We start from the raw sequence: 12,206 nt of genomic DNA, 5'->3' as shown, positions 1-12,206 counted from the left end.
TGTAATATTTCACCTTTTCTTTTGCTGTTTGGTTTGGCTTTTTTTTTTAAAGATTTTATTTATTTATTTGGCAGAGACAGCCAGCGAGAGAGGGAACACAAGCAGGGAGAGTGGGAGAGGAAGAAGCAGGCCCCTAGCAGAGGAGCCTGATGTGGGGCTCGATCCCAGAATGCCGGGATCAGGCCCTGAGCCGAAGGCTTAACGACTGCGCCACCCAGGTGCCCCTGGCTTGGCTTTTTCTTAAAGGTGAAATGAATTTCCCACGGGTCATAGTGAGATACGGTTTTTAATCATTGAAACAGTTAATGTTTTGACCAGAACGAACTCTTTTCTTCTGAAATCACATTCTGGACTATGTTGCTAAGAAACCAGTTTTTTACTCAAGGCCCAAACCAATGCTTTGTCCTACCTTTAGTTCAGAAATTCCTGGGGAAAAAAAAAAAAAAGGTGGTTTCTTTTCTCTGATATCTTGGAAAATGCCAACCAGTTAAGGTTATTTATGCATTCCTGGACTGGCTGTGGCATTAAGAAGAAAGCCCAAGGCTACCATGGCCTTCTCCACGTGGTCACTCCTCTGACCCTGGTGGCCAGCCCTTCCCAGGCCAGCCACACTCTGACACTTCCAGGCTAGTGGGTAATTGATATGCCTGGTTGCACACGTGCCATCACAGTCCACAGCTGTAACTCATCTGCAGCCATGCGACGCCTGGTTGTTATTACGTAAGCTATGGACATGGTGGCAAGTGGATGCTGGGGACCACTGTGAGAAATTGTACCCAAATCTTGGAACTGTCCAAAGCAGTTTCTACAACAGCAATGTGCTTTTGCTGGAGTTTCAGGGTAACATGGTAAGGGTGAATCCCACACTTGGCATCTGGCGGCCCCTCATGACATCACAATATCATCACCCACAACCTGAGGCCGATCTTACCCAAAGAAGTGGTTAGACAGGACGCCACACCCACCAGGGCCTCTGAGTGGAATGACGTCAGGGGCCCCTTTCACGTCATATTCCATGCATCTGCTCCCTGGAATTGAGAGCGCTGCAGCCCTGACGTCTCTGGATCCCCCCACCCCCCGCTGCCGCCCCAGTGAGATGTCTCCTGGTCTGCTTTGCTGAGACTGTATCCTTTCCAAGGTAATTTCCACTAGCTTGTATCAGAGTGTTCATTTTCACCAAGCTTCTCCCCCAGTTCTCTGTTGAGGTAATTTGCCATTCCAGGTTTGCCAAAATGAAACAATTTTGTTATTGTCTTTTTGAGGTGGAGGAAGTAGGAGAAAGACTTAGAGGGAAGAGATGTATCACATCTCAAGTCCTGGAAAGCTGTTCCTGCTGGGACAGGGTCTGAGCTGAGCTTTGGTCCCAGGGAGAAGGCCGGCCTCCTCCCTCCAGGCCAGAAGGCTTTGGGTTCTAGACTCAGTGGATTGGGGAGAGCTGGCGTAGGGCTGGGGTAGGGGATTGCCCCTGGCCACACGGCACCACTTGGCTGGTGGTGACACTTGGGAAGTGGCCAGTGTCTGTAGCAGTGAGTGTCCAGGGAGGTGGCTCGGAGCCCTCCGTCCCCAAGGAACACGTTAAGGTGCTGACCCTCACAGGTGCCGGAGTTCCTGAGCGAGTCTCACAGGGCTCTGAGCGCTTGAGTCTGGCAGACTTTCACACAGCTTCCTGTATCTTTCCTTCCATCTAAAACCATCTATCATACTAGGTTGCAAAGAGTGGAGAAGGTGCCCCTTTTGAAGAAGGTGGTGGTGGGCCAATTGTTCCCCTACCCCCAGCTATGCCTCTGGTGAGTGGGAGGGAGGAGGGCTATTTTGGGAAAGGCCGGCTTCATGGCCAGGTCATAAGCAGAGTCGATGAGACTCATTTCCAGTCTCCACACCAGGGCTGTGGATTCCACAAAGGCTCAACTTCCACAGTTGCCTTTAAGGCAGCTGCTCTCAGCTGCAGGGTGCACATCATCCCCTAGAGATGCGTTAAAATGCAGATGATGATCCAGGAGGTCTGGGGCAGCCCGAGAGCCTGCGTCCCCAGCGCGTTCCATTTTTCAGAACCATTTGTTGGGAGCACTCGTCATCTCCTTTCATGCTTTCCGCCTCTCTCGCAGGCGGTGTTGGTGCAAGGAGGCTGCGGCGTCCCAGCCGTGCTGGGCAGTGTCCCAGCCATGCTGGGCAGTGTGTTCTTGGACCCATAGCAACGGCCTCACGGGGAACCTGGCCAAAATGCAAACTAAAGCTACTAAATCAGACCCTCTGAGGATGGGGCCTGACAGCCTGTAGGGTAGCAAGCCCTCTGGGTGATTTCGATAGATAATAAAATTTGAAACGCCTTGGTTTCAGCAGACTCTGGGTGTTTGCTAGTGGTAGCGTGGGCTCATTGGTGTCCGCATCCTCTCAGGTGGCCTCGCGGTACGTTCTTTGCTCATTTAACCATCTGGAAAATCTGTCATCTAGTCTTTGTCTTTATGCCCATTAGCAGCATCTTCAGTGGTTCCACAGATCAACTATTAAGTGTAGGTCTGCAAACACTTTAGCTGAGTGCAGGGTATACTGGGCTGGGGGTTTGGGGGGAAGGTATGAAAGGATTAGGAGAATCTCCTCCATTAAGAAAAAACCCACATGGGGCGCCTGGGTGGCTCAGTCGTTAGGCGTCTGCCTTCAGCTCAGGGCGTGATCCCGGCGTTCTGGGATCGAGCCCCACATCGGGCTCCTCTGCTGGGAGCCTGCTTCTTCCTCTCCCACTCCCCCTGTTTGTGTTCCCTCTCTCGCTGGCTGTCTCTATCTCTGTCAAATAAATTTAAGAAGAAAAAAAAAAAGAAAAAAAAGAAAAAACCCACACCTCTAAAAGCAGTAAGGGCTTCTTAAAACACAGGTTGCTGGGCCACACCCCTGGAGTTTTGGACTCTGCAGGTCTGGGTGTGCCCTGAGAATGCGCATTTTTAATACATTCCTAGGGAATGCTGCTGCTGCCGGGCCAGGGACCATTTTTCAGAACCACTTGTTGGGAGCACTCGTCATCTCCCTTCATGTTCTCTCCCTCTCTTGCAGGTAGGCTGTAGGGGATGCATTGGGGGGACGAGGTGGAGGCAGGGGACCCTCAGGTGTGCATGCAGAAGCCAATCCACTCCAGGGCCAGTCTGCAATCATCTTTATTTCATCAGGTGGTGCCAACAGGTAAGTGGTCCTATTATTATTATTTTTAACTGGTCCTATTAATACATGTTGCAGGGCCCAGGGCCAGAGCCTGGGCTAAGCAGACGTCCCACTCCTCCTTGGGGGTGGAGCTTCCCTAGTGCTTTCCCTCTTAAGAAAGGCACTGACTTAGACCTCACCCTTTCTGTACATACAAAACGTCCACAGTTTAACCATATCAGATTGGGGTGTGGTCCTCCCTTGTAAGTAGATTCCAGACTCCGTTGCAGCATTAATGGCCAGGTGGCCGTAGGATCTGTAGCACTGGTTCTTAACGCTGCTAAGTTTGGAAAAGAAAAGGATGCCCACAACCGTCCCCAGACCAATTCAATCAGAATTTGGGGTGGAAGGGTCTGGAACAGAATTGGCGGATTCGGGTGTACAGGTGGAGAGGGAATCACCACGCTACAGGCTGACTGGGGGCTCTGCATTTCTCCAGGACCTTCAGCGAGAACTTTCTATGAGGAACAGATACAGGATTCAGAGATGGAGGGAGCATCCCTGGCCCCTGGCCTTGCAATAATGGTGAAGGTGTCATCTGTTATCATTTTGAAAATAGTATCTTATTTGGCTTTTACGTGAAAGCAGAATAAAATATCCTATCAAAAGAGAGTCGTGTCTAAAAGATCTTTAAGCCATTATGGGTTTTTAAAAGGCACTGTGGTGGCCCAGAGTCATGTGCTGCTAAGTGCTATCTGATAGGGGTCATGCATGTGATATCTGTGTCATCTTATTAAAAATGGGGATTATTCCTTGACCTTTGGGGATATGATTAGAAACTGAATTCAGGGACTTGCCCTTGCAAAGTATAATATAGCTGGGATTTTTTTTTTTGTAGTTACCATGTGTAATGTGGAAAAAAAAAATATATATTTAGAATGCATATAATATGGAAATAAGTGCCCCTGTAATTGAAGGAGGAGATAAAACAGTAGCTGTAGAATTCTGACAATTTTCTCTGTTCTTCGCCAGGGTAGAGTAATACATAGATTTGACGGTTGAGGAGATGGCTTTCCATTGATGCAGTTGACCTCAGTTACCACTAAGGGGTGATCCCCTTCAGGTAATAAACCCATTTAACACCTGTTTCGTTGCCTTCACTGGGAGGACAAGACACAATCAGCTTGCTGGTGATGGGCGTTTTGCTGCCTGATGGGTTTCCTTCAAAGGAGACGGTGATATTGTTGATCTTCTTGGGCCGCACGGAGTCTACAGCACGAACAGAGAAGGCTGGGTTCTCCACAATGAAGGAGAAGGTGACCGGATGATAGAAAATGTTCTTGAAAGGGATAACTATGTTGTATCCCGCCCGGATCAGGAAGGGACCTTGGGGCTTCGGGGGCAGAGCCACGCCAAAGAGGGGGATGATATACTCCCCACCTGTAATCGATGACAGCATCAGGATGCCCTTGGTCTCGCCCAGGTGGCTGGGCTCAAAATAGACTTCCACACTGACTTCCGTGCCTCCTTGAGCCCCTGGGGCTGCGGTAATGACCTTTTCCGTGTGGAAGTCTTGACAGTCAGTCTGAAAGAGGAACAAATGCACCTGGTTCACACAGGATCCCAAAGAGCACACGGGCAGCTCGGGCCCATCCCCTGCCCACCCACTCTCGGACATCAAGTAACCTACCTTTGCCGTGAGGCTGGGCAGGTCACTTAAAGTTGTGCCCTTATAAGTCCCTTGAAGAGTAGGTAATACTAATTATTATAGCCATTTTACTACAAAGAAACCAAAGCTAAGAGATATTAAATGACTTGTCCCAAGATACCAAGCTGGATTATGTCAGTGTGGCCTTCAGTGGTGCTACACCCCCCCCCCCCCGGGGTCTGGCTCTTCTTTTCTCCCGCGCCTCTGAAAGGCTGAACAGTCTGGCTCCTCATGGATGGGGAGGGGGCTAGTTCTTGACAGTTTTGAGCAGAAGTGAAAGGGATCACTTCCACACTAGGGCATTCGACTGCCAGTGCAAGTCCCCTTAGGATTTCTTCATGCCTCTGACACTATAACCGGAGACAGCTGAGCTGGCGGTTGCCCTTCAGCCTGGATCCCTGAATGGCTGTGATGAGCAGAGTCCCCTGCTGACCCTCATTGGATAGACAGCACAAGGGAGGGACAAACCTTTTTTGTTTTAAGCCACCAAGATATTGGGGCTGTTCGTTACTATAGCATAACCTAGCTTCTCCTGACTGGCATGATTGATCAAGAGCCCGTGCCTCTTGGGAAGCCTGGGTGGCTCAGTCGGTTAAGTGTGTGCTTTCAACTTAGGTCATGATCCCAAGGTCCTGGGATCGAGTCCCACATTGGGCTCCTTGCTCAGCCGGGAGCCTGCTTCTCCCTCTGCCTGCTGCTCCCCCTGCTTGTGTGCTCTCGGCTCTCTCTCTCTGACAAATAAATAAATTAAATCTTAAAAAGAAAAGAAAACAGAGGATAAGAAACATAAAGGACAGAATAAGAAATCCCAAAATATGTCTGGTAAAAATTACCCAAAAAATCAACAGAAAAAAATAGAAAAAAAAGAAAAAAAAAGAGCCCGTGCCTCTTGACTATACCTTGGAACCACTGATGGCCACCCAGTGTGGAGGCTGCGCCTCCTAGCTCCCCCTGTTGCTCGGTGTGGTCTCGTTTTGTTCAAGGGAACGTGAGTGGGAGGGATATATAGAGCTCCCTGCCTTGCCCCCTGGAGCTGGCTGGAATGCAGACGTGAGGGTAAGCCGTCTTGGGCCCTGCGGACCCAAGCAACTCTCTCCAGAGGGAAGAGCCTCAGGACAGAAGTGGTCTGGGTGCCCGGAGCTACCATTCTAGCCCAAACTGCTTATGCTCACGTTGTTATCTGAGAGAAGAGTAACTTTTACTTTGTTGTTATTTTGGGTTTCTCTTTCAGTAGTTAAACCTGGATTCCAATTCATATCATAGGAAACATACATGAAGCATTTACTATGAGCCAGACTCTATGAAAACAGTTTTATGTGCATTTTTTAAAAGCCTCAGAGCAATCCTGTGAGGTTGGGGTATTATTACCATTTCCAGGAAAGGTTACAGAGCTTTAGTAAATTATTCATACAAAGAGTAAGTGGTGAAGCCAAGGTTCAAATCCAAGTCTGTTGGATTTCACAGCCTATACTCATGACCACTAAGCACTCCTGTCTCTTCTAGTGACCACTGTGCGTGCTGTGGGAAGCAAAACTCCCCAGCCCCACCCCGCCCCAGCTTGTGAAGACAGAGCCTGTAAGGAAGAACCCAGGCCTGACACTATTTATTTCTAGCTGGGAGTTTCCAGGCTAGATGAAGCACCTGACTCCCTCTGAGTTTCATAATTCTGCACCCCTATATCCTCCTTCTATCATTTTTAAGCTCAGCCTTCTGGCAAGGGAAGGGCAGGGGGTGGGACCCTGGCTGCTCACCCTGCAGTAGTATTCTGTCTTCTGCCGGGTGTAATTGGTGAACTTGGCAAAGATGCTCTGACCGCTGCCGAGAATGGCCTGGAAGTGGATGGGCTTTTCAGGCAGTGCTGGCGTGGCCTTCAAGTTGAGCTCATACAGGTAGTAACCCAAATCACTGTTGTGCAGTGTGAGTCTCCCAAAGGTTTCTCCAGCTCTCAGGGGCTGGAATTCAAATGAGAATGTGCCCTGCAAGAGAAGACAGAGGCTCGTGTGATGCCGAGACTCCAACCCATCCCTTGCTACCCAGTGACTTCAGAGTCGGTTGGTGGCAGAAATGGTGCTTCACAGCAAATGCTCACAATGATCTTGGGCCCAGGGAATCTCTGTCCTAGCCCTTTTTCTCCTCTGTATCCCTTCTAGCTTTCCCTAGAAATACCCTAGGGGTATTTATATATCTGGAATCTCTTTGAATCTAAGAGGTATGAGATCTTCTCTTGAGAAGCACACTTATGATGATGATGGCAGCGAGTGTTGCCAGCAGGAGGGCTGAAGGTCAGCAGCTCCTTCTTTGCTCATAGCCAATCTCAGAACAGCTTCCTGGGTTCTACCTTCATTTGGGAAATATTTTCTCCTTCTTCTATTATCACCCACGGCAAAACAAAACAAGAACCAGAGTATGGCTTATAATAACAAAATAAGGGAAACAATTCAAGAGAGTTAGCAGTAAGAACTCGGCTAAATAAATCATAGTTTAGCCACTTTGGTGGAATAGTATGTAGCCATTAGAAAGGAAGGGGCAGAGCTATGAGCACTGCCACGAAAGGTGTTGATGATATTGTAGTCAAAGGAAGGACGTTCCATAAATGTATATAAAGCATATGGCCATTTTTGTGGAAAAGAATATGTCTATGCAGGTATAGAAAAGAGACAGCAAGGTTGTATATCAGATTGTTACCAGTAGTTATCTTAGGTTGAAGGAAATGGGATTGGAGGACTTTCATTTTCTCTTCCATATACTTTTGAATAGTTAAAATATTGTTTTTATCATGAGTAGGTATTGTTTCTTTTTTAAAAGAACTAGTTCTTCTCATTGAAAAATAGAATAAAAGGAGGATATCATTAAAGTTGTTGTAGATGCTTAGCAGAATATAGTATACAAATTTAGACAATTTTACCACAATTAAAAAATTTAGATGGGAATGGACAAATGTATAAAAGCTACAACTTACAAAACCAGAATCAAGTAGATAAAGAAAACCTAGGTAGTTCTGTAACCATTAAAGAGATTTAAGCAATAGTAAAAAAGTTTTCCCTTAACAAAATTCCAGGATCATGAAGACTTACTTGTAAGTTCTATTAGACAATCTAAGTATTTCACAAATTCTCCCAGAGAAGAGAAAAAGAGGGAACCCACCTCGGGGAGCATGATTTTGATACCAAAATCCAACAAGGCTAATAGGAGAAAAGAAAACTGAATGCCAGTCCCCCCGCAAACATACATACAAAGTGCCCAATAAGAATGTTATCCAACTGAATCCGGCAATATATAAAGAAGAAAATGTTCCATGACAAAGATGGGTTTATTCCATGAATGAAAAGTTGGTTTAACATTAGAAAAACCAATCAGTTGCCACGTTGACAGATTAAAAGAACAATGATTTGAACATCTCAATAGATGCAGTAAAGGCATTTGACAAAACTCTACATCCATTCATGGAGTTTTAAAAAAAAGGTCTTAGCAAACTAGGAATAGAAGGGGACATCCTTAATTTGATAAAGGGTATCTATAAGAAACCCAAAATAAACATAATAAATGGTGACACTTTGAAAGCTTTCCTTTTAAGATTAGGACCAAGACAAGGATGCTGTTTATTGCCTTTCTAGTCAACATCATTCTGCAGGTCCTAGATAGCCCTATAAGGCATGAAAAGGAACTCAAAGGAAGAAGCTTATAATGGAAGATATAAAATTGTATTTATGTACAGATGATATGATTGTACATGTAGAAAACTTAAAAATCTATAATTGAAATTATTATTGATAAGTGAATTATTTAAGGTGTTGGTTACAAAGTCAATATACAAAAAGTTAAAAACAGAACTACCCTACGATCCAGCAATTGTACTATAGGGTATATACCCAAAGAATACAAAAACACTAATTCAAAGGGATACATGTACCCTCATGCTTATTGCAACATGATTTACAATAGCCAAGATATGGAAGCAGCCCAAGTGTCCACTGATAGATGAATGGATAAAGAAGAGGTGGTGTAGATATACAATGGAATACTACTCAGCCATCAAAAAGAATGAAATCTTGCCATTTCCAATGGCTTGAATGGATCTAGAGAGTATAATGCTAAGCAAAATAAGTCCATTAAAGAGAGACAAATGCCATATGATTTCATGTATATGTGGAATTTAAGAAACAAAACAAATGAGCAAAGGAAAAAAAGAGAGACAAATCAAGAAACAGATTCTTAATTATAGAGAACTGAAGGTTACCAGAGGGGTGGTGGGTAGGGTGATGGGTGAAATAGATGGTGGGGATTAAAGAGGGAACTTGTGGTGGTGAGTAGCAAGTGATGTATGAAAGTGTGGAATCACTATATTGTATACCTGCAACACTGTACATTAACTAACTGAAATTAAAATAAAAACTTAAAAAGCCAAAAAATTAAGGCAAAGTCAACATACAAAAATCATTAATATTGTTACATACTTGCAACAAATAGAAAATGAAATTTTGAAAAGATACCATTTACAATAGTATCAAAATACATAAAGCCTAGAAATAAATCTAACAAAAGATGAATAAGGCCTCTACATAGAAAACTAAAATAATATTACTGAGAGAAATTAAATAAGAAGACTTAAAGAAATGAAGATCTGCTTGTGGATTCGAAATCTCAATAGCGTAAAGACTGGAATTCTTTCTGTGACAGATATGCTCCAAGATGGTCCCCAGCGATCCCCATCTCCCACCATTCACACTCTTGTGTCACCGGCTCCCATGTTGTACCAGGGCTGGTCTGTGTGACCTCTAGTATATGGCAGAGAGATGAGCCCTAGTATATGGCATGTCACTTCTGAGATTAAGAGGAAAAGCCTGTGGTTTCTGTCTTGTGCATGCGCTTCTTTGCTGCCTCAGTTTCTCTTAGATCACTTGCTCTAGGGGAAGTAAGCGCTCATGTTGAAAGCAGCTCTAGGGAGAAGTGTGCATGGTGAGGAACCGAAGCCTCCAGCCGACAGCAAGGAAGGAAGGCCTTTCCAACAACCACATGACTGAGTTTAGAAGCAGGTTATGCAGCCCCAGTCAAGCCTTTGAGGTGACCAGAGTTCTGGCTGACAACTGACTACACCCTTCTGAAAGATCCTCAGCCCAAACCACCCAGCTAAGCTGCTGCTCTTGGATTCCCGAACCTTGGAAATTGTGTAGACAGTAAGTGCTTGGGGTGTTAAGTTGCTAATTTTTAGCAACTTAGGTACTTTGTTATGGACCAACAGGTAGCTAATACATTCTTAAAATAATCCAATCAAAATCCTAACAGGTTATTTAATTTTTTGGAGGAACATGACAAGTTGATTTATATGGAAATGCAAAGGGCCAAGAATGGCCAAGATACTCTTGAAGAACAGGAATATAAGAGATTATCAAGTCTTAATATAACATCAGCAGAAGGATATTATGATTTTAATTTAACTAATAATATAGCTTCAAAGTATATAAAGCAAAAACATGACAGAACTATAAGGACAGACAAATCCCCTATCACAGTGGTGACTTTAACATATTCTCTTAAATCTGACCAAACAAGTAGACCAAAATACCAGAGAATTAACATCAAAATGGCAAACACATGCTTTTTAAAAACAAACGGAGGATTAAAAAAAAAAAAGATCATATATTGGGCCATAAGGCAAATCTAAACAAATTCTAGAGGACTGAAATAATATGGAATATATTCCCTGACCACAAAATAACTTAAAAAACAAACGTGTAGAAAAATCCACACGTTTGGAAATTAAGAAACACTTGTAATAACCCATGAGTCAAAAAAGAAGTATTCATAATGATGAAAGTTAGAATAGTTTTGAACCTTATGACAAAAAATGATGCATTTAAAAATTCATACATTGCAGCTAAAGCAGCACTTAAGAGGGGGACTTATAAATCTTAAATGTGTGTATGGGAAAATAAAGAAGACTAGAAGTAAATGCACTAAACACTCATCTTAGAATTTAGATAAAGCACCAGTAACCCACAGGAAGCAGAAAGAAGGAAATAATTAAAAGCAGAAATCAAGCAACTAGAAAATGAACATATAATAAATCATGGAACACCACATCAAAAGCTAATGATGTACTGTATGGTGACTATCATAAGAAAAAAACATACAATAAAGAGTACCAACAAAACCAAAAGATGCCTTTTTGAATAAAAGATATAGTACTGAGAAACCTCTAACAAAACAGATCAAGCAATAGAAGGCACAAAACCAGTATTAGCAATGAGAAGAGAACATCACATAGAAGAGGTATAAGAGGATATCATGAGCATGGAGGCAGATCTCTCGCTCAGACTATTACCCAACTGAAGTCAATCCGTTTGTAAAAAGGTGAATTAAGATCACGAGGAGCTATCAGTTGATCCCGTGTTTTATCAGATTGGCAAACCTTTAAAAATGTGACAATGCCAAAAGTTGGTGAACTCTCATTACTGACTGGAGGTCATCTCCTGATTGGCAGTTACAGGCATGCACACCCTATGACCCAGAGATTCTCCTCCTTGGGGTACACTGTGGAGGAACACACACGTGTGCAGCAGGAAGGCACTCGTGCGGTGAGGTCCACCACAGCATTTTTTCACGATAACCAAACGCTGAAACCAACACGGACGTCTGGCCCCTGTAGAATGGATATCTAAATTGTGGGACAGCCGTATGATGGAATATTCTACAGCGACGGAGATGAACCAACCTCAGCAGCATGCATCAACGTGACAACTGCCACCACACACGACGTTGAGCAAAAGACATTAAAACGTTAAAGAATGCCCCCCCCTTCTTTATCCCTTTCTTCCCCTACCGATCTTCCTAGTTCTTATGTTCCATAGATGAGAGAAATCATATGATAATTGTCTTTCTCTGCTTGACTTATTTCACTTAGTATTATCTCCTCCTGTGCGGTCCATGTCATTTAGTACGCTTTCTTTTGCATAGAGTTCAAAACCAGGCAAATCTAAACCATATGGCTGAAAAGCAAGAGATTATTACAAAATAAAGACAGTGGTAACTTTTAGGGTGAGGGACAGTACTGTGCATGGAGATAGCAGTTTCTGGGGTGGTGGCAATTTTTTATGTCCTGCCCTGGGTATTGGTTATACAGATATTTCTTTCTTAGTTGTTTAAACATGTTTTAATATATTCATTATAGGTATATATATTTGTTATACATTTCTGCATAGATTTTTAGAACTCATGATGAAAAATATAGGGACAAAATGAAGGGCATGGAGACTGTCTGAAGAATAAGACAGATTTTGCATTCTGAAGGGGAAGGAAGAGCTCGACTGGGTGCAGAGAATAAGCAGGCAGGCTCAAGTTGGAGAAACAGAAGGGATTTTGTTGGAATCTG

At 44.0% G+C, this 12,206-nt stretch overlaps 1 protein-coding gene across 1 annotated transcript in view; it reads right to left on the bottom strand.

Moving 5' to 3' along the window:
- Window positions 1-2,962: 2,962 nt before the first annotated feature.
- The window catches only part of HYDIN (HYDIN axonemal central pair apparatus protein), a 375,249-nt gene continuing 366,005 nt past the window's right edge, over window positions 2,963-12,206 (bottom strand). Inside the window, exons 85-86 of the mRNA XM_057314225.1 lie at window positions 6,589-6,813; window positions 2,963-4,714 (exon numbers count right to left, since the gene is read on the bottom strand). Coding sequence (XP_057170208.1) covers window positions 4,232-4,714; window positions 6,589-6,813 — 708 coding nt within the window. The 3' untranslated portion in view covers window positions 2,963-4,231. The remainder of the gene's footprint in view (window positions 4,715-6,588; window positions 6,814-12,206) is intronic.

The sequence above is a fragment of the Ursus arctos genome, unplaced genomic scaffold (genome assembly GCF_023065955.2).
Source record: "Ursus arctos isolate Adak ecotype North America unplaced genomic scaffold, UrsArc2.0 scaffold_19, whole genome shotgun sequence".
In the NCBI taxonomy this organism is placed as follows: Eukaryota; Metazoa; Chordata; class Mammalia; order Carnivora; family Ursidae; genus Ursus; species Ursus arctos.
This window is presented reverse-complemented; position numbering and strand designations above follow the sequence as displayed.